Source organism: Candida metapsilosis (assembly GCF_017655625.1).
Source record: "Candida metapsilosis strain BP57 chromosome Unknown scaffold1, whole genome shotgun sequence".
Classification (NCBI taxonomy): Eukaryota; Fungi; Ascomycota; class Pichiomycetes; order Serinales; family Debaryomycetaceae; genus Lodderomyces; species Lodderomyces metapsilosis.
In genome coordinates, this window is record NW_027138159.1 from 228,918 (window position 1) to 249,585 (window position 20,668).

The 20,668-nt window shown below is 39.0% G+C and overlaps 13 protein-coding genes across 13 annotated transcripts; 9 read left to right on the plus strand and 4 right to left on the minus strand. All coding sequences in view use genetic code 12, as the record gives it.

Annotated features, from left to right (window-relative positions):
* Positions 1 to 6: 6 nt before the first annotated feature.
* Positions 7 to 2,283, minus strand: I9W82_000100 (uncharacterized protein; the record flags this gene model as incomplete). The annotated part of the gene is made up of 1 exon (XM_067689699.1): positions 7 to 2,283. One exon carries the CDS (start codon positions 2,281 to 2,283, stop codon positions 7 to 9), a length of 2,277 nt encoding a protein of 758 aa, XP_067550126.1.
* A 263-nt stretch (positions 2,284 to 2,546) lies between these two features.
* Positions 2,547 to 3,812, plus strand: I9W82_000101 (cysteine protease; the record flags this gene model as incomplete). The annotated part of the gene is made up of 1 exon (XM_067689710.1): positions 2,547 to 3,812. One exon carries the CDS (start codon positions 2,547 to 2,549, stop codon positions 3,810 to 3,812), a length of 1,266 nt encoding a protein of 421 aa, XP_067550127.1.
* Positions 3,813 to 3,851: 39 nt separating this feature from the next.
* On the minus strand, positions 3,852 to 4,721 carry I9W82_000102 (uncharacterized protein; the record flags this gene model as incomplete). Its single annotated transcript, XM_067689721.1, has 1 exon — positions 3,852 to 4,721. One exon carries the CDS (start codon positions 4,719 to 4,721, stop codon positions 3,852 to 3,854), a length of 870 nt encoding a protein of 289 aa, XP_067550128.1.
* A 315-nt stretch (positions 4,722 to 5,036) lies between these two features.
* SSU72 (RNA polymerase II subunit A C-terminal domain phosphatase) lies at positions 5,037 to 5,699 on the plus strand (the record flags this gene model as incomplete). Its single annotated transcript, XM_067689732.1, has 1 exon — positions 5,037 to 5,699. The coding sequence occupies one exon, from the start codon at positions 5,037 to 5,039 to the stop codon at positions 5,697 to 5,699; it is 663 nt and encodes a 220-aa protein (XP_067550129.1).
* Positions 5,700 to 5,885: 186 nt separating this feature from the next.
* SMC5 (DNA repair ATPase) lies at positions 5,886 to 9,104 on the plus strand (the record flags this gene model as incomplete). The annotated part of the gene is made up of 1 exon (XM_067689743.1): positions 5,886 to 9,104. The coding sequence occupies one exon, from the start codon at positions 5,886 to 5,888 to the stop codon at positions 9,102 to 9,104; it is 3,219 nt and encodes a 1,072-aa protein (XP_067550130.1).
* Positions 9,105 to 9,125: 21 nt separating this feature from the next.
* On the minus strand, positions 9,126 to 10,676 carry I9W82_000105 (glutamate--tRNA ligase; the record flags this gene model as incomplete). Its single annotated transcript, XM_067689754.1, has 1 exon — positions 9,126 to 10,676. The coding sequence occupies one exon, from the start codon at positions 10,674 to 10,676 to the stop codon at positions 9,126 to 9,128; it is 1,551 nt and encodes a 516-aa protein (XP_067550131.1).
* Positions 10,677 to 10,876: 200 nt separating this feature from the next.
* On the plus strand, positions 10,877 to 11,890 carry I9W82_000106 (uncharacterized protein; the record flags this gene model as incomplete). Its single annotated transcript, XM_067689765.1, has 1 exon — positions 10,877 to 11,890. One exon carries the CDS (start codon positions 10,877 to 10,879, stop codon positions 11,888 to 11,890), a length of 1,014 nt encoding a protein of 337 aa, XP_067550132.1.
* A 176-nt stretch (positions 11,891 to 12,066) lies between these two features.
* On the plus strand, positions 12,067 to 12,501 carry I9W82_000107 (uncharacterized protein; the record flags this gene model as incomplete). Its single annotated transcript, XM_067689776.1, has 1 exon — positions 12,067 to 12,501. One exon carries the CDS (start codon positions 12,067 to 12,069, stop codon positions 12,499 to 12,501), a length of 435 nt encoding a protein of 144 aa, XP_067550133.1.
* Positions 12,502 to 12,515: 14 nt separating this feature from the next.
* SYN8 (syntaxin) lies at positions 12,516 to 13,274 on the minus strand (the record flags this gene model as incomplete). The annotated part of the gene is made up of 1 exon (XM_067689787.1): positions 12,516 to 13,274. The coding sequence occupies one exon, from the start codon at positions 13,272 to 13,274 to the stop codon at positions 12,516 to 12,518; it is 759 nt and encodes a 252-aa protein (XP_067550134.1).
* Positions 13,275 to 13,441: 167 nt separating this feature from the next.
* On the plus strand, positions 13,442 to 15,979 carry SYS3 (Sys3p; the record flags this gene model as incomplete). Its single annotated transcript, XM_067689798.1, has 1 exon — positions 13,442 to 15,979. One exon carries the CDS (start codon positions 13,442 to 13,444, stop codon positions 15,977 to 15,979), a length of 2,538 nt encoding a protein of 845 aa, XP_067550135.1.
* A 168-nt stretch (positions 15,980 to 16,147) lies between these two features.
* I9W82_000110 (tRNA methyltransferase) lies at positions 16,148 to 16,960 on the plus strand (the record flags this gene model as incomplete). Its single annotated transcript, XM_067689810.1, has 1 exon — positions 16,148 to 16,960. The coding sequence occupies one exon, from the start codon at positions 16,148 to 16,150 to the stop codon at positions 16,958 to 16,960; it is 813 nt and encodes a 270-aa protein (XP_067550136.1).
* Positions 16,961 to 17,127: 167 nt separating this feature from the next.
* DPS1-1 (aspartate--tRNA ligase) lies at positions 17,128 to 18,831 on the plus strand (the record flags this gene model as incomplete). The annotated part of the gene is made up of 1 exon (XM_067689821.1): positions 17,128 to 18,831. The coding sequence occupies one exon, from the start codon at positions 17,128 to 17,130 to the stop codon at positions 18,829 to 18,831; it is 1,704 nt and encodes a 567-aa protein (XP_067550137.1).
* A 179-nt stretch (positions 18,832 to 19,010) lies between these two features.
* Positions 19,011 to 20,015, plus strand: I9W82_000112 (uncharacterized protein; the record flags this gene model as incomplete). Its single annotated transcript, XM_067689832.1, has 1 exon — positions 19,011 to 20,015. One exon carries the CDS (start codon positions 19,011 to 19,013, stop codon positions 20,013 to 20,015), a length of 1,005 nt encoding a protein of 334 aa, XP_067550138.1.
* Between the last annotated feature and the right edge of the window lie 653 nt (positions 20,016 to 20,668).

The following is a 20,668-nucleotide window of genomic DNA, read 5'->3' on the forward strand; positions in this document are numbered from 1 at the left end:
CTCCTCCTATCTAATACCCGTCTTGGACATCTTCACCTTGGCCACGATCGGCTCATTAATACCACTATTTGCCTTACCCAATCCTTGTCCTTGACTCCAGCCCAACTTTTCCAACATTATTCTACCCAAATTCAGTTGATCGAGTTCTGGAGCTTCAGCACCAACCACATCACCTTCTTTAAACCTGGCTCGCGACTCATTTCCACCACCACCACGCTTCGTTTTCCTCTCATCGCTCTTTTTCTCTCGTTTCACATCCATTCGATGGAAAATTGGTCTGCCGCGCATAATGGCATTGATTCGATTATAATTGGGCACATTTTTGTACGTTTTCCTATTCTTGGTCACTTTTATATAATGTCGCATATTATAACTGCCACATTTATCAGTTTGCATATTATACGCCGCAGCCATATTTTGTAATGTCTTGTTACCATGTGAATCCAAAGTTGGGAAACTCAATGTCGTTCGTGATGTATCTTCAATAAAATTTGCAAATTCATTTGCGATTTGAGAAATGGTTAATGAGTCAGGATACTTGATTAATAAATTATGACTTTCAATTGAATCTTGTGTTTGTTGTTCTTTACGGCGTTGTTTTTGTGCTTTTTTGTTTTGTCGGAAATCGAAAACTTGTCCAAGCATTGTATCTTGCCATTCTTGATCAAGGCCAAAGTTGTCAAAACTGGTTCTATTCTTTGCTGGGGTATTGTTGGAGAAATCTCGATCTTGCATGGGTACTAACCCTTGTGTGCTTGATTTTGTATATCGTATCAAATCTTCTAAATTATCATCGGAGTCATAAGGATAATCATCCTGGTCTTCATCAAACTCGTCTTCATCCTCGGAACCTGTATCCTCATCATCATCATCATCATCACTAATGTAAACTTGATCATCATCTTCTTCGACATTGTCATCTTCTTGATCAATCATTCCTGAAGTAATGTAAGATAAAAACTTCGCCAACCGATGTTGTTTAACCCCATTAGATAACGCATAATCAACCACTTCATCTTCATCCATCCAAACAAACTCATCATCAAACCCAGTAAGTTCATGACATTTCAAATAATATTGATTCTGAATTCCAAATCGAACATTGGCGACTGATATTTTAGAAACGTCAAATTCGTAATCTTCCGGTAAGAATCCATAATCTTGTTCTGTCTCCGGGGTGCTTGAGTCTTTGTTTTGGGACGTATCGGTTTGCTTTGTAACGTTTTGCGTTTCGGGGAATTGAGGATCATCTATAAAGATTTCCAATTCATCCTCCTCGGAATCCACTGGTTGTTCCGTAAACTGTGCATCTATAATGTTTTCATCGTTTTGAACGTCTTTGTTGGAAGTGTAGGTGAAACCTTCTTGTTTCTGAAACAGGTCGTCTTCGTAGACAGTTGTAGTTGATTCAGTTTGCTTTCTTTCAGTTGTGGATAGGTGATCTTCTGTTGACTCGATGTTGTAAGATGTCCCCTCTTTGGGATAATTGTTTTTATCAAGTAAATTAGTGTTCACCTCGTTCGCAGCTATTTCAGAGGGCACTTTTCGGACCTCCTCACCTGTACTACCAGAATCTGAGCTCAAATGTTCAAGTACAGACTCTATTTCTGATTCGGATTCTTCTTCTCCTTCTTCCTCTTGTTCATCCTCGTACAGATATGTTGCACGTGGCACGCATGGTAAAGACTCGTCGCTCGATTCGGTTCTCTTTTTATCCTCCTCAGGAACGTTAGCATCCACACTGTTTAACTCGTTCCTCTCTAGCGTATTACCTTTACTTGAAATTGTCTTTTCTATTACCGATTCCATTTCCTCTTCTGAATCTAAAGATATACCCTTGAATTCTTCATCTATGACTGTATGATAAGGATCCTCTTGTCTCCTTTGCGAAAGCTTATACAAGAGTTCATTTGGATCGTAAACCTCCTTAGCTTTAACAAAAACCATAGGTCTATCTCTCAATCTTCGTGACAATGTTTTGCTTTGATGCTGGGCTGTATACTCAATCTCCTCAGCAAACTTTCCATAACTTCGTCTACCATAATTGTGTCCCGCTTGAGCCATTTCTCCAGTCGGCATCCATAGCGAGTCGGGGTCAAATAACGATTGGTGTTGTGCTGAGGAGTTGTATTCGGAATCGGTAGACTTGCGATAACCACCTCTGGATCTGTTGTTGTTTGATCTTCCTCTTCCTCTTCCTCTCAGCCTCCCACCTCGACCACCACGGTTTCCACGGCCGCCCCTTGATGATCCTCTACCTCTCTGGCTTTTCTTGGTCGGCATACTTATCTAGACTGTATATTGTATGGAAAAGAAAAGAAATGTTGTTGCCATCGCCGTGTAATCTATTCAGCTGAATTTTCTAGTATGACTGAAAAGCTCAGCGCGCGCACGCACCGCACACCGCGCAACTTTTCCTCCCCTCGTGGTGCTCTCACACGGAAAAAAATTGGGAGAGTAGTTTCAGTAGTTTTTGCGTATTGATTGCTTTTCTTTTCCTTATCGGAGATATACGACTCCGCTTTGTCAATCAAACACACGCAACAATGATAGATCCACATTCTGCATCGGAGCCACGAGAGGAAGGAGCGTCAACGGCAGTTCAGCTGCAATCGACAGATTCGACATCAGGTACTGGATTTGATAGATTCACTTCTTTCTTCAAGGGGATTTCTGGTATCAACATAGGGTTTCAAGAGGCAAATGAGAATACGGAGGCAACAGAGGACACTACTACCGACTCAAATGAATTAGTCATTCTAGGGAATCATTATATCAACCAACAGGAAGCGAATAGTTATATTCACTCCTTATTGTGGCTTTCCTACAGATGTGGGTTTACTCCCATTCCCAAAGCAGTGGACGGGCCCCAACCAGTGACATTCTTTCCTTCACTTTTGTTTAGCAAGCTGACATTAACTAATGTAGGCAATTTGCGGAGCCTATTTGATAATGATAATTTCACAAGTGATGCTGGATGGGGTTGCATGATACGAACTTCGCAGAACCTATTAGCGAATGCCATACTCAAACTTTCAAGCGAGTCGAATGAGGCCACTCAGTTGGAAATTCTCAAGCTATTCCAAGACGATTCTGAAGCCGTCTTTTCCCTTCACAACTTTATACGAGTGGCCAGTGCACTGCCATTGCTAATTAAGCCAGGACAATGGTTTGGTCCTAATGCGGCTTCCCTATCAATAAAGAAGCTAGTGACAGAAATTAAGGAGCAAGACTTGTCTGTTGAGATACCGTGCGTGTATGTCAGTGAAAATGCAGACCTATATGATGATGAGATTGAAGAGTTGTTTGTAAGTGAACAAAAATCACTTCTTTTGCTATTCCCTGTTCGATTAGGGATTGATCAAGTGAACAAATATTATTACAAAAGCATCTTCCAGCTACTAGGGTCAAGATTTTCTGTTGGTATAGCCGGAGGTAAACCATCGTCCAGTTTCTATTTTGTGGGATACCAAAATGACGAAGAGTTGATTTACTTTGATCCCCACTTGCCACAGATTGTTGAAACGCCGATTAATCTTGCCAGTTATCACACAACAAACTGCAACAAACTCAATATTGAGTCTCTAGACCCATCCATGATGGTCGGTGTGTTACTTAACTCTATGGCAGATTATAAAGAGTTTAAACAAGAGTGTATTGAGAATAAAATTATACATTTCCACCCATTGGCAATAACATCGCAGCTGGACTCGACAATGAACCAATCATGGGAGGAAGTACAAGAGGATGACGATTTTGTTAATTTGACTATCCCGAGAAGTGAGGAAGAATATGTCGTTTTGGATGAATAAACTTTATAGCTATAAAGCAAATATATATATGCTATTTTCCTATGTGACAGTTTTGAAAAATGTCATAATTGTAGCAAAGAGTGATTCCTTCTTGTTACCAGCTGGAGAGTTTGGACATTTCAAGTCCCAAATATTCTGATCTGAAACACTATTCAATGTACGAATATCAGCAAACCATTCACCTGAATCTTCATTTGGTTCATTTTTGTAAAATTCGCAGTGTCTGTCCTCCTCTGTGAAAGAATGCGCTTGTAAAAGTATAGTTTCAATGGATTTTGAACTGATAGTCTCTTGACAGTTATCATGCACAGTAAAAGTTTCCCAACCCACCAAATATATTCCTCGTGTTTGAGTTTCAATCCAGTCTAAGCCATAAAAACACTTAATTGGAGTATCAACAACATCAAGATACATTCCAGAAATCTTGATTGTGTATTTAGAAATATGGTAAGCCCAAAAGTATGCATACTTGATGTATTTGAAAATGAAGTTGTTAAAAATGTATTGAACTGAGTTACCAACATAAGGGCCAATTAAGTTAGCCAAGCCGGTAAAAGCTCTCTCACTGATAGATGTTGAAGCCAAGCTCTCTGGTGGAATATACTTTTGTGCCAATTGAATCAAAGATTCGTCTCCTTGTTTTGCTTTTTTTGCTCCCACATTTTGATTGTGAATGTACTCGACTGCATCCAAGTTGACAATAAAGTTAAAGTTATCATTTCTGACAACATCATTAACCTTTAATTCTAATGGAATGTTTCCCTCGCGTACTTCTCTCACGATTATCTTGGAGTCGAGTCCCGAATGTACATATAACACATCACCGATAATTTGAGTGCCTTCAGCATTGAGGAATAAAAGTTGAATAAATAAGTATAATTGAAGAAGTGGGTTTGAAATAAACTTCATCTTCAGGTAAAAATCACTTGTTATGAGAAGTAGTTTTGTCTAAAGAGGTTTTTTAATATTGCTTTTATACCCTTGTCCAAGTCAGACCTAACCTTTTTACGTTTGCGGAATGACACAAAGCATGATACATTGCTAAGTGTAGTGACTTTTGTGTTGAATTTGCAGCAAACATTACTCAATGTCGTGGTATTATATGTCACGACACTGTGCTTTCCACGACATTGAAAGATTTAAGCACAATTTTCTTTTCCCTTGAGAAGATGTCTAGATACACTGCCAAGTAAACAAACTTCCCCAAATAGCACACAATTCATCATGATTAATGATAGTCTTAGGATATGTACTGTTTGTGCATCCAACAACAATCGTTCTATGGAAGCACATAAACAGTTGGCAGATGCAGGTTACGACGTCCACTCATTCGGTACAGGTTCTGCTGTGCGATTACCAGGTCCATCCATCGACAAACCAAATGTATTCAGTTTTGGCACTCCCTATGAAACCATCCTAGAAGAACTAAACAAGCAAAATGCAAAAAGGTTGTATGAGCTGAATGGTGTCTTGCATATGTTGGAAAGGAATAAAAGTGTTAAAGCTGCACCAGAGAAATGGCAGGAAAATGCTTATGCAGGGAAATTCGACTTGGTGATAACTTGTGAAGAGAGATGTTTCGATAGTGTACTTGAAGATCTAATGTTTAGACTATACAATAACAGCTTACAGCTGGATTTGAAAAGAGTCGTGCATGTAATAAATGTCGAGATTAAGGATGATAATGAAAATGCTATAATTGGTGGTAAAGGGATCTTGAAATTGGTTAATATGATACATGACTTTAGGAGGAAACAGGAAGAGAAGAAAGGTGAAATTGAAGACGAGCTGGATATACTATTAGAAGATCAAATGATGGGAATCTTAACGGAATGGCAACGGGATCATGCGCATTTGCAAACTTTATATAGTGTGTCGTATTATTAAAGAACTTAATGAGATAAAGTATGACTCGAGTAGTACAATTCATCTCTAACTCGTCATATAGCCATACTTTTCATCTAAAGTGTAAGACGCGTCTTGTGTCAGGAAAAAAAAAAGGAATCAAAAAAGTAAAAAAACCCCAACAACACACATATTCCTTAAATCATCGACAGGCAAGAACGTCACACTATGGCTGACACAGAGGATCAACATGCAGCGAAAAGGAGAAAGGTGAGAGAAAAAGTTCCTTTCCAGCCGGGGTTTCTAAAAAGGATCAAGGTGTGGAATTTCACAACTTATTCATATACAGAATTTGTTTTATCTCCAACTCTCAATATGATCATTGGTCCTAACGGAAGTGGTAAATCAACCTTGGTTGCAGCTATATGTATTGGGCTTGCTGGAAAGATTGATTTAATAAAGCGAAAGAACTTGAAATCAATGATCAAAACTGGTCATGACAGAGCCGTTGTCGAAATAACAATGGAAAATTTTCCTGGTAAACCTCCCCTTGTCATAAAGAGAGACTTTTCAGCAAAGGACTCGGTGTGGAGTGTTAATGGAAAGAAGAGTACCGAAAGTGCAGTGAGAAGCTTGAGAGAGAAATTCAACATCCAACTAGACAATCTTTGTCACTTTTTACCGCAAGAAAGAGTTGCTGAATTTGCTGGTATGTCACCAGAGAAATTATTATTGGAGACTGAAAGGACGTTAAAGAATGGGCACTTGCTCACCTTGCACGAAGATTTGATTGTAAAGGACTCCGTAAGCCAGGAGTACCTGGTGAATATTGATTCTTTAAAGAAGAGATTGGAACATTTGTACTCTCAGAGATCAAAATTAGAGGAAGAAGTTCAAAAGTTGCAAGAGTATGACCGAAAGGTTAAAGAAATTGAAACTCATAAGACGATGTTACCATATGCGAGGTACAACGATTTGAAAAAAAAGCGTACTGAATTGAAAGAGCAGTTGGACGAGGCCAGGCGTAGGTACATGTCCTTTGATAAAAATTTTGATCCATTGAGGAAAAACATATCACATCTCAAACGTGATATTGAAGGTCAAAAAACAAAACATCAAGATACAGCAAAGGAGAGGGATGACGTGTTGAAGAAAATAGATGAGTACAAACGGGAAGTGACCAAAATTCAAGATACCATTTCTGATCTGCTTGCCTCTTTAAAAAGCTACCGTGCAAAATCCGAGCTGAAGAAACGCGAGTTGGATGAAGTGAGAAGAGAACTAGCTAATTTGAATAATCAACTTGAAACCATCGAAAGAGTTGATAAGGATCAACTAGAAGTTCTCAACACAAAGTATGCTGAAGCAAGAGCCAGATTGCGTGAAACTGAGGAAAAACATCGAGAAGAAAATAACCAAACGACCGACTTGCGAGCAGACTTGAACAATTTGACACGGAATATGCAACGTGAGGAATCAAAATTACAAGGAAATGATAAATTAGAGTTGCTAACATCTGAAGCAGCTCGAGGAAAGAGTTATAGACTTCGAGATGAATCTTTCAAGGCACACCGCAAGCTTCGTAATATGTCCAATTCCAATTTGACCTACTTTGAAGCTCCAATAATATCTTGTAATGTTACAGATAAGTCAATTGCTCCGGCCATGGAAAAGATCATTGATAACAATACCTTATTTGCTTTCACAACAACTACTGGAGAAGCTTATGACAGGTTAAGCAGGTTTTCCAAGGACACAAAATTGAATATACCGCTTAGAAAAGTTGATGACAATGAAGTCCCCAGAGTTCGTTATTCAAAACAAGAACTCAGAAACTTTGGATTTGATGGGTACTTGTCTGACTTTATCACAGGCCCAAAAGAAGTGCTCCAGATGCTTTACAACACCGCCAAGATCCACACTATACCGGTAACGAGAAACCAATTGAGTCCGCAGCAAGTTGATAACTTGACAAAGTCATCAGATGCACCTTTCAAAAAGTTTGTGGCAGGTGATACTTTGTTTAACATTCGCACGTCAAAGTACGGTTCAAGACAAGTTTATTATGAATCAGAGAAGTTTGGGAAGTCCCAGTTTTTCGCCGTGTCTGGTATTTCGGAGCAAGACAAGCAGAGAATAAACAGTAATGTTGAGAGGTTCAACCGTGAAATAGCTGAGAAAAGAGAAGTGTATCAAAACCACAAGGCCCAAATAGAGCAATATACATCAGATGTGCGTACTATTCGGTATGAAATGTCTGAGATAAAGTCTGATCAACAGAAGATCCAAAAGATGATGAGTGAGGTGACCAATTTGGAAGCTAAAATCAGTTCAAAGAAAGACAAAGAGCACAAGTTGGAAGAAGATTCGAACAAAGATTATTCTCGAAGGGTTAGACACTATGAGCACAAGATAGCGGAATTGTACGGTACATTGGCTCAAAAGTCTATGGAATTAAGTCAGCAGCATGTCACTTTATCCGATATCCAAATAAAGTACAAATTTCAAGAGCTTGAATTGACAATTCTACGTAACAAATTAGCATCGGCTAATGAGTTAATTGAGTCGCTAGAACTGATCAAAAATGAGTTGGCTAGTGATGTTAAAAAGTACAAAGAAGAATATGACAAGATCAAAGAATCACCCGAATACAGAGAGTACAGAAAGAAACATGATTCATTGACAGAAGAGCAGAGGTTAGAGATTGCTACATTTGCAAAGCCATACCTCGATACTGATACTTTTACCGAGCACGCAATCAGAACAAAGATACATCATCTAGATGAGGAATTGTCAGTTATGTCAATGGGTGATCAAGGTTCGGTAACTTCGTTACGTAATATTGTACAAGATATTGAAATGGCCGAAACTGACTTGCCTAAGCTAGAATCTAATAAGCGTGATTTGGATGAGCGTATAAAGAGTATTTCGGCTGAGTGGGAACGTGATTTGTCCAAGTTTGTGGAAAAAATTTCAGCGGCATTCAGTAGAAGATTTTCAAAAGTTGCTAGTGAAGGACGAGTTGATTTGGCAAAGGCTGATCGTTTCAAAGATTGGAAATTACAAATTTTGGTCAAATTTAGGCATGAATCGGAATTAAAAGTTTTGGATCATCAATCACAATCCGGTGGTGAACGAGCTGTTTCCACTATTTTCTACATCATGTCGTTACAAGGATTAAGTGATGCTCCTTTTAGAATTGTTGACGAAATTAATCAAGGTATGGATCCTAGAAATGAACAAATGGCGCACAGATATCTTGTTCACACTGCGTGTCAGAATAACAAATCTCAATACTTTTTGGTGACTCCAAAATTGTTGACCGGATTATACTATCACCCAGATATGGTTGTGCATTGTATCTTTACTGGTCCATTTATCGAAGAGAATAATGATCAACGTGAACATGGATTTTTGGATTATGTTAATACGTTAGTTCCGGTTTAATATATTTTGTACAAGATCTATTTACAATAAAGAGTCTTTAAACAGAGCTAAACGCTTCAAACACTCTTTTTCCCCTAGTATGGACATTAATGCAGGTATTGGTAATCCTGGTTTGCCTCCACTGAGTGCCCCTCGTAAAGTCATAAAAATTGTCTTTTTTTGCACTCCTTTTGAGGCTAATCTTTCGATAGCATTGTCGATTCCATGCTGTAAAATATCATCGACAATTTGCTTAGCTTGAATTATATCCTTGGGTGGTTTTATAGTCGTGTAGTCCACATCTTCGAAAAGGTACTTGTGATCTGCTACGCCATGAACACTATCCAAGTTTGGACCAAGTTCCCCTAACAAGTTCAAAAGGTAATCCTTGCTCTTGCCCTTACTGAGTACTTTGAAGTCAGCATAAAAGTCATCCACCAATTGTCTTAACGACTCTTCATTGTAAAGAGTTCGTTGGAAATGCTCCTTTTGAAAGAAATGCAATTTTGAATCACTCACCTTTGCGTTACCTTTGGTTAATTGATCCAATGAAAATGATTTAACCAATTGCTCTAAATCAAAAATTTCACTAGCCTTCACATTCAATTCTCTAGGCGGCGCCCAACCAAATAATGCAACAAAGTTGACTAAAGCTGCAGGTAAAATATTCTGCTCTCGCAACAGTAAAATATTAAAGTCACCTTTTCTTTTAGACAATTTCTTGTCTTGAAGAGAAGTCAACAAGGGAATATGTACATACTGTGGTGGTGACCATCCAAATGCATTGTACAAGGCGATATGTTTGGGGGTGGAAGGTAGCCATTCTTCTCCTCGGATGACATGCGTTATCTTCATAAGATGATCGTCCACGACATTTGCAAAATGGTATGTTGGCATGCCATCGTTTTTGATAATTACAAAATCATCATATCGTTGATCTTTGGAGTTGTACTGTGGTTGCAAATTCAATTCCCCATGAAGCAAGTCATTGACTTTAGGGTAATTGTATGGCGATTTGAATCTAATAATATAAGAGTCTCCCTGTAGATCATGATTGCTGAGGCATTTCCTATCATATGTAACATTTGTAGGAGGTTTCAATAACTTTGCACTTTCTCGGAGCTGAAGTAGCCTTTCTTTTGAACAGTAACATTTGTAAGCAAGTCCCCTGTCTAGCAAATCTTGAGCAAACTCCTGATATATTTCCTTACGCTCTGATTGTCGATATGGTCCATATGGCCCACCATGAACTGGACTTTCATCAATGTTTAAGTTGCACCATTTCAAAGTGTCAAATATGTTTTGCTCTGCTCCTTCCACTAGCCTGTTTTGATCGGTATCTTCTATTCGAACTACAAATTGGCCTCCTGTATTTTTAGCGAGTAGGTAATTGTACAATGCAGTACGCAAGGATCCAAGATGGAGGAATCCTGTTGGTGATGGTGCGAATCTTGTACGCGCTGGTGTACTTGGATGAATTGATTTTCTCTTTGGTCCTTCTAGTTCTTCAAGATTTATTTGACTATAGTAGCGAACTTGGCCAAAGCATCGTGAATGTGGTCTTAGATATAGTCGAATAGGTTGTCTCCACATTTGGAATCAGAGACCTTGAATGCAGCGTGTTCTGTTTGGTCTAGATCTTTAGTGCTAAATTTTCCACTCCCTTCTAGAAACTATGGTAGCGTCGTACAGAGCTAACAAGGAAGGGGGGTCACTAAAAATCTCACTTTTCACATTCACGCCATCTACTTCTAAAACTTCATACAGCATAGGCGTACAGTAATATAGCCACCATGTGTAACAAACGCGACAAGAACTCAACCTACTTTGATGATTCAAACAAGTCGGATCTTGATTCATCAAATGTTACTGATTTAGACAAGTATGTGGAGAGCTTTGACAAGATTGTGTCAAACGTTGGTGCATTGACAAACGCTATAGTTGATGGGTCTGTTGACGTTGGTAGAGAGCTCAATGATAAAGCAAGAGAGTGGTCTTTCAACTGGTTGTTCAATCCCAGAGACAATGACTATGGTGAGCGCAAGCCACACTTTTTCAACTTTCCTCCCTTTTATGAAACAAGGGATCCTGATTTGAATTCTGAGTCGAGTCAATCGGGTTTATCAGACTTGTGGAGAGGCAATTTTGGGAACTTTCCTTTCAAGTTGGGGTCGACTCCATTTGGATTTCGTGCTTATAAGGGTCCTTCAACTAGGCAATACAATGAGTGCTTGGACAAACATGGAAAGTCATTATGGGATGATCAAGGATACTGGAGATGTCTTTTCCCTGAAGCTGAAGTTCCCGTAGATGTATTGGATTTCAAGAAAAAGTACTTTGGTGATTCTGTGGTTTCCAAAGAGGACTTTTTCAAGTACATGAGTGAGCTTGGAGCAAATGAGAATGGAAAAATTATTGACTTGAAAGACAAAGGTACGTTCTTCAACACTTATGAGGATTACTTGGCCTGGAGACACGAAAAGTATTCAGAAATGAAGAAGAAGAGGGAGGAGGAGGTCAAGGCCAGAACAGCCAAGAGATCAAAAGTATTGGAACAGTTGAAGCAGACCCAAGATGAGAAAGACAGATACGTCACCGCTTCGTCAATAAGATCCAATGTGTTTACCGATCTGGAAGCAAATGAGGTCAAGTACGTTGAGACCAAAGAGGAGTGTTTCAATGATGGTAGTTGCTTTGTTACAAAGATTACAAAGCTGAAGCCAATTGGTGCCTCTGACTGGGCTAATGTTGAAGAGCATACTGAAAACTCTAGTGGAAATAACAACAAGGGTTGGTTTTGGAAGTGAGGAGTCACAGTGGGATAAGGTTTTAATTCTGGGAATAGTTAGTTTTACAATTTGTATATAGGTTTATCGTGGCAATCGTATAACTCTTTAAAGCTGTGGTAATATCTTTAACGTGGTAGCACAAAGTATGGAAAAGAGAAAGACGATCAACAATCCATCTTCTACTCTCTCTACACATGAATCCATTGAATAAGATCATCTTCCTTTCTGCATTTCTTGCATCTGGATTCCTATTGATACTACTATCATGCGCGCTATACAATAACTACAAGCCACTTTGGGTGATTGCCCTTTTCCTATCGGCGCCACTTCCAAATATAATAGCAAACGCCATAGAGAATTCAAGGGACAACAACTTCCTCACATTCAATGACTACGGGACATCCAATGAAGGCAATGCTAGTCCGTTGCAGGAGTTTGCTAGATTCACCACCGGTCTCTTGATCATTAGTGGTATTGCGTTACCATGGAGTTTATACCATTGTTACTTGATTGGGTTGGAATCATTCATACTCAGTGTCACCGGAGGGTTGATTGTATATTCAGACATCATTATATTCATCTGGTTTTTCAACAACGAAGAAGAGGAAAACGACGATTTCAACTTTTAGTTATATGGAATTGTCTAGTTAAGTACAACTAATAAAAGAATTAAAATGATTGTTAGAATAATGATTGTGGTGAGACTACCATTCTCCCTAGCCATTCGCCTGAAATCGTTCAATCTGGTTGTAGCTCGTTGTATTCTGTGACCTGAGTTATCAACACCTTGTTCTAGATCGTTTAAAATGATCAACTGTTCATCCAATTCTTGGTCAATGTCCTTTCCCATCATGTGCTGCCTGCTAATCAGCTGGTGTAGATGGTCCAAGTCTTGGTCCTGTCGCATCATTGTTTGTTGATGTTCAGCAAACATTTGGTGATTTGACCTGGAATCAATCTCTTCTGCTTCCTCTGGATCATCTCGATATGGTTGGAACGGCTGTGTTCCCATCATTTCTGATGTATCTGCTTCATCTGGTATATCTTTGAATCTGACGGCCTTGGCTGTGGGTGGTTTGGATGGCTGGGGAATCTCATAGGTGAATTCTGGTGCCTCTATTTTGGAGCCTGATGTTGAGTGTATATTCATATATTTCCTGGCAAGTCTTTCAAGATCGTGATGTATCTCCTCATCCCTTTCTTGCTCCATTTCTTTCTTTGCTTGTTCAAGGTACTCGACTGTCTTGTGTATTGTATTGCTCAACTCTTCATTCTCATGCGTGGAAGGTTGTAGACCAAGTTCGTGCAACTTTGTCCTCTCGTCTACAACCCCTTCAAGCTGTTGTAAAGATGCATCGATCTTGTAAAGTAGAGCCTTGATTTGTTTTCTATTCAGCGGCATGCTTTATGAAGTGATGGCGGATTGAAGTAAGTTGTGTGAATCCAAGATAACACAAAAGGTTTCGAAAATCGTACTGATTTTTGGAAGAAGTACAAGCCACTACTGATCAACACAAGCTACCCGACTGCCCTATATCCAAACACATCCTTCCCCACTGCAGTAAAGCTATGTTTTCGAAGCTTCGAAACTTCTCCGAGGATGTGGCCAAAAGTTTGAACGATTTAACTGAACAACAAAATCAAGCACAACTTCAAAAGCCTGATCCATTGGCTCAGCTACAGCGAAATGCAAAAGTACTCCAAGCAGAAACTCCCGACTCCAATCAATTGACTCAGCCGAGAGACGAAGTGGAGTCCGATGGACTGTCTCGAGGGACAACATCTACCAATGGAGATCAAAGTGCACCCAGCTCGAAACAAAGTACACCTCCGGTCGGTGCACCTCCCACGGTCAATCTCGAAGAACTACCCCCTGCTATCAGATCAAAGATGAAAAAGTTTGCTAAGTACGAAGAAAAGTATCCTGTTTTATTGGAAGCGTACAAAGTTGAAAAGAAGAAGTCTGAGTTGATCAAGATTTTTGAGAACGTGTTGAGAGAACATACTCCTGTTTCGTCGATATCCGATGCCAAGACCCTTGTGGAGTATCTTAATGGGCTCAATGAGAAGACAAAGTTGCAAAGTAGTGAGATTAGGAAGTTAACGAAGGAGAATTCAGTGCTCACATTCAAAATAGCCAAATATGAAGAAGATGGGGAAGACTCATTGTCTCGAAAGATGGAAGACTTGAAGAAGGAAAATGATGGGTTGAAGACACAGGTACAGGAGCATCGAGATGAGATTACGCTAGTCAAGAAAGAGAAAGAAGAACTTGAGAAAAGATTTGTAGACTTGGGCAAGGTGAATGGGGTTGCTTCAATTGTTGAATTGAAGAAAGACCAAGAGGAGGATAAAAATGGCGAGAAGGAGGATACTGAGAAGGAGGTAAATAAAATAAAGAATCAGCTCTTGCAGAAGGAGAAAGAGCTTGAGGAAATTGGAACCAAGCTCCAAGCGGCTAACAAATCATTAAAGGAAAAGCTGGATGAAATTGAGGATTTGAGAGATCTGATGAAGGATATAGGCAATGAATTGGTTACAGCAAAGGATGAAATTAAGGAGTTGAAGAATAGGGAGAAAAGTGATGAGTCTGCAGCTCCGGATGAGCAGGAAACCCGGCTTCAACTGAAATTGGCATCTTTGTCGGATGATGTGAAATCATTGAAAGACAAGCTATCACAGAAAACAAAAGAGGCAAAGGACCTTCAAGGTAAAATTACTAATCTAGAAGATCAATCTCATAAAGAGCAGTTGGCTAATAAACAATCCGAGGACAATCTTCGAAAGGAGGTAAAGACCATGAAGAAAGAGTTGCAGGAGCAAACTGAGAAACTTGATGCTACAGAAAAGGAATTGGAGGCTCAGAAGGGAGAACGAGTAAAATTGGAAGAACGATTACAGGAGCTATCCAAGTTTAAAAGCAACGACACTTCGTACAAATTGGAAATCTCGTCATTACAATCCAATCTAACCCACAAGGAGGAGACGATTAAAGAGCTCAGATCTAAGATTGACTCTTTGAACGGGGACAACACCACTCTCCAGGCTAAAATTGACAAGTTGGAAAAGTCTAATAACGAACTCCAGGCCAATTACATGGAGTCGCTTAAGAACAAGAACGAACTTCTAAGCAAGCAAGAGTCATTCATTGAAAGTGAGAAATCTTTGAATACACAATTATCAAAACTTCAAAGGGAAAAGCAGGAGATTCGGAATGAATTGGAGAAAACACGCAGCAGTTTGGATGCCTTGATGTCGGAAAAGCTGAGTGCCAATAATGATGTGCAGCTGTACAAGAGACAGTATGATGAATTGGCCATGAAGTCCAAGGAGTACAACTTGCGTATTGAAAGTTTGGAAGATGAGTTGTCGGAGAGCCGAAACTTGCTTCAAGAGAAAACAAGAGAAGGAGGGAACTTGAGACGATTATTGATTGAAACAGATGAAATGATGAAACAGAAAGAGTCTGATCACAAATTGGAACTAAAGGGATTGGAAAACGAGAAAACCGACTTGGAGAGACGAGGCATTCAAATGGTGAAGAAGAAACAAAAGGAAATTGATGATATGAATGCGGTGTTAGCCGAACATAAGACACGTATTGCTCAGCTTGAGGAAAAACTTAGGGGTATGGTGTCGGTGCCACAGACTGAACCAGCAGCCGACACTGAACACCTGAATTCAGAATTGCAGCTGCAAATTGATACGCTAAGAGAAGCATTATCAGCTTCGTCAAGCAAAATTAAGGAGTACGAAAAGTTGAACGCCACATTGAAAAAACTAAACGAGGAGAATATACTAAAATTTGAAAGGCTCTCCAAGAATTACAAACTACTCACTCACCAGTACAGATTAATGAAGGACAATGAGAGCAGACGTGGCTCAGCAGAAAGTGTAACGTCGTCTGTGGACGTTAGAAAAAGCGAGAGTTTGGATGAGAAAAGAGACAAAGACAAGCAGAGTGATACTAATATTGCATACTTGAAGAATGTCTTGCTTGGGTATTTTGAGCACAAGGAGCAACGAGAACAATTGTTGCCTGTGTTAAAGACCTTGTTTCATTTTTCCGAGGACGATGAGAATAAATTTTTAGTTGCATTGAAGTAGGGTGGCTGGTTGTATAGAGTAATACATGTATAAAGATGCTGTGTAAATAGATTGATCTCCTTTTTGGTTTATTATTTGCACCCAATTTTGTTTCATAAATTGCCGCGCGATGCTTGAAAAAAATCTCATCACTACCACTCTCTCAACCTGACAACACCAAGCTGCCAAATGCAAGATTCATTCACCCAAAAGAAGCAAAGCATACTCAAGGAAATCTCAGCCAACGGACCTGAAAATTTGGACGCTTCTCCAAAAGGAACGATAGATGAGCATTGTATACCAATAATTAATTTGATCAACTCACATCGAGACATGGTGACAACATCTTCATGTTCAGGGCGAGTTTCTGTATACTTGGAAGGTACACAGAGTAAACTCGTCCTGAAAGGCAATGAAGGTAAATGGATATTTGTGACACATGATACAACGAACCTTGCAAAGTGGTACAATACTATAGATTTTCAATACGTGCATGAGTATCCAGCATCATCATACGAAGCGAGATCGATATTGTACAAATTTGAAGCTTTAATATTGCATGTCAAATGCCGAGATCAAGCTACAGCTAATAAGTTGTACTCCGTTGCCATGAATTGTGGGTTCAGGGAAAGTGGTATAGGAAGCAACTACAATGTTGCAATCAGAACATCAATCAAATTGGATGTGCCGATTGGATATTTGGGGCCTGACAATACTTATCGATGTTTTGTCACTGAAGACTACTTGAATTACATTACCAACGTATCATTCGATCGATTCAAGGAAAACTTTAAGAAACTAGATCAATTGCATGATGCCATTGAAAAAGGCATTATTAATTTGGATGATGAATCATCTGCAGATGCTGTTCAAAATGACTCAAAGCACAAAAGTTTAAAAGAATGGGAAAGCATAGAAGAAAGACGAGCTAGAATGAAACAGGAAGGTTTAAGAAGAAAAGAGGAATTGAAAAAGGCTAAAGAAACTGTTACTCTGGACTAACTAGTCGTGTAAATAGAGTTGGTACGACTGTAGATTCATTGAAAAAAAAAATATGTCACCTCTTTTTTCCTTTCTTCTGTCTCCGAAAATTTTAAAAATAATTTTTCATCTTTACTTTTCTTACTACAAAGACTACTCATTTCAATAGCAAAACCAAACCTTTTCAAATGTCTGCCTCAGAAAAATTGGAAAACTTGTCAATCGACGAAAAGACTGCTGAATCCCCAGCCGCCAAGCAGGAAAGCTCATCTTCAGAACAACCTGAGGAAGTTATTTTGGGTGAAGATGGACAACCATTATCAAAGAAAGCGTTGAAGAAGTTACAAAAAGAGAAGGAAAAGCAAGCCAAGAAAGCTGAAAGAGAAGCTCAATTAGCTAAAGAGAAAGAAGCTAGGGAAAAAGAAGCTGCTAATGATCCAGCGAAAGCCAATTACGGGAAGTTGCCACTTATTAACTCGTCAACAAAATCAAATGTAAAGAGATCCCAAATCGCAAACTTGTTAGCTGCAAACGATGGCGAAACTGTTACAATCAGAGCCAGAGTTCACAAAACTAGACAACAAGGTGCTACAATGGTGTTTTTTGCATTGAGACAGCAAACCGACATCATTCAAGCTTTGTTGAAAACCAATAAGGAAACTGATGAGAACGCTATTTCGAAACAAATGGTTAAATGGGCGGGAGGTATCAGTTTGGAAAGTATTGTTTTAGTGGAAGGTAAAGTGGCCAAAGTCGACGAATTGGTCAAATCTGCAACGGTTCAAGATGCAGAAATTCACATCACCAAAATTTACACTATTCAAGAGACTCCAGAACAATTACCACTTTTGTTAGAAGATGCATCAAGAACTGAACAAGAGGCAGAGGAATTGGGATTGCCTGTAGTGAACTTGGACACCAGGTTAGATGCAAGGGTTATTGATTTGAGAACCCCAACTAATCAAGCAATCTTCAAGATTCAATCTGGTATTTCTCAATTATTCAGAGAATTTTTGTCAAAGAAGGGTTTCACTGAAATTCATACCCCAAAGATCATTGGTGCTGCTTCGGAAGGTGGTTCAAATGTATTTGAAATCAATTATTTTAAAGGGTCGGCATTCTTGGCTCAATCACCCCAACTATACAAGCAACAATTGATTGCAGGTGATTTCGAGAGGGTTTTCGAAGTTGCTCCAGTTTTTAGAGCCGAAAACTCAAACACTCATCGTCACATGACTGAATTCACTGGATTAGATTTGGAAATGGCTTTTGAAGAACATTATGACGAGGTCTTGCAAGTTTTGGAAGACTTGTTTGTATTCATCTTTAGTGAATTGAAAGAGAGATACGGTAAAGAAATTGCCACTGTCAGAAAGCAATTCCCAGTTGAAGAGTTTAAGATGAACATGGTCAAGTTACATTTCAAAGAAGGTATTGCTATGTTGAGAGAAGCTGGTAAAGAAGTTGACGATTTTGAAGATTTGTCTACTGAGAATGAGAAGTTGTTGGGTAAATTGGTTCGTGAAAAATATGATACTGATTTCTACATCTTGGATAAATTCCCATTGGCAGTAAGACCATTCTACACCATGCCAGATCCAGAAGATCCAAGATACTCCAACTCATATGATTTCTTTATGAGAGGTGAGGAGATCTTATCAGGTGCTCAACGTATCCACGACCCAGAATTATTAAAGGAAAGGATGAAGGCACATGAAGTTGATCCAAATATGCCAGGTTTGAATGATTATGTTGATGCATTCACATATGGATGTCCTCCTCATGCCGGTGGTGGTATTGGATTGGAGAGAGTAGTTATGTTCTTCTTGGACTTGAAAAATATTCGTCGTGCTTCATTGTTCCCAAGAGATCCAAAGAGATTGAGACCATAGTTGTAGTTATATATGTTTAATGCTATATATATGCTGTGTGAAGTTTTATCGTAGGTAATAGCTTTTTGTATGCTCAGCTCGTTCAACGGGTTTGACATAAAAAAAAAATCCGCTGACGAATTTCCCCGATTAGCAAAAAATAAACGGCACAGTCACGGAAGGTACAGTGAACAGACAACATGGAAGCTGCAATCGTACCCCACCCAAAGGACACAAATGCAACCATATTACTTATGGGTTTACGAAGAAGTGGTAAGTCCTCCATTTGCAAAGTCGTTTTCCACAACATGCAGCCACTAGATACATTATACCTCGAAAGTACTTCGAAACCTACAAATGAACAATTCTCATCGTTAATTGACTTGTCAGTAATGGAACTTCCTGGGCAATTAAACTACTTTGAACCAAATTACGATTCAGAAAGATTGTTTTCGTCGGTTGGTGCTTTAGTTTATGTTATCGACTCGCAAGACGAGTATTTGAATGCATTGACGAACTTATCTATGATTATTGATTTTGCCTATAGAGTGAATCCCAAAATAAACATAGAAGTATTGATACATAAAGTTGATGGGTTAAGTGAAGATTACAGAATGGATGCACAGCAAGATATCATGCAAAGAACAGGTGATGAATTACTAGATTTAGGTTTAGAAGGAGTCCTGGTGAGTTTTTACCTAACTTCAATTTTTGACCATTCAGTTTACGAAGCTTTTTCAAGAATAGTACAGCGTTTGATACCAGAATTGCCTTCCTTGGAACACATGTTGGACAACCTCGTACAGCATTCAAGTATTGACAAGGTATTTCTATTTGATGTTAATTCAAAGATATATGTAGCCACCGACTCACTGCCTGTTGATATTCAAACTTATGAAGTTTGTGCTGAATTTATTGATATAACAATTGATTTGGATGATTTGTACATTGAGAATGATCAAAGCAACAATAAAAATGGAGTCAGAGGTGCTGGCGAAAGTAAAGAATTGAGGTCGGTTAGTCATTTATCAAGTGGGTCGACATTATATTTGAAGCAAATGATTAGAGGTTTAGCCTTGGTGGCATTAATACGGAATGAGGGTTTCAATGATACAGCTGCTGATTCGGAAAAGTCATTGACCATTATTGAGTACAACGTTGATTTGTTTAAACAGGCGTTGATGAAAATGTGGACACCGAAATAGAAGTATACAGCTTAAAAGATAGTTAATTGTAGCCTAGTCGATTAATACTACATTATTTGATTGGAAGTGGAGATTTTTATTAAAGCATCTATACACTGAGCTTCAACTCTCATGACCCATTATATATACAAAACAATGTGGAGACTTCCAACATCATTGATCTTGTCAAACGACAAATGCCACCTTCTTTCAATCCCAATTCATCGCTCGATGTCAACAACACAATATTGTTCACAATCGATTGTAAATGAGTTGAAGAAGTAGTTGTAGCAATAAGGAAAATCAAAAATTACAAGACCCACACTTTCTGATCCAACTGTCTCTGCCGCAAGAACAACTCCTCCAAATCATCCTGACAATGCCGGCGAAGTATCAAATCATCCTGACAAAGTAGGCGAGATATCAGAGCATTCAACACCACAGAATAAACAACTGAACCATTAATGAAAGTTGGCATTTTTCGACCCATGGCGGTCTTCCCACCTTCCAAACATCAGCCTCCGAAGAGAGCAGTCAGTAGGGAGTGTAGAGAATGTGCAATGCCTCTAGATCTAATAAATGATTGCAAGACTACTTGATCTCCTGCAATATCTCAAGGTAAGTATGAAGAAAAGAAAAAAAGAAAGGGGAAAAAAATTGTTAAAAAACATTGG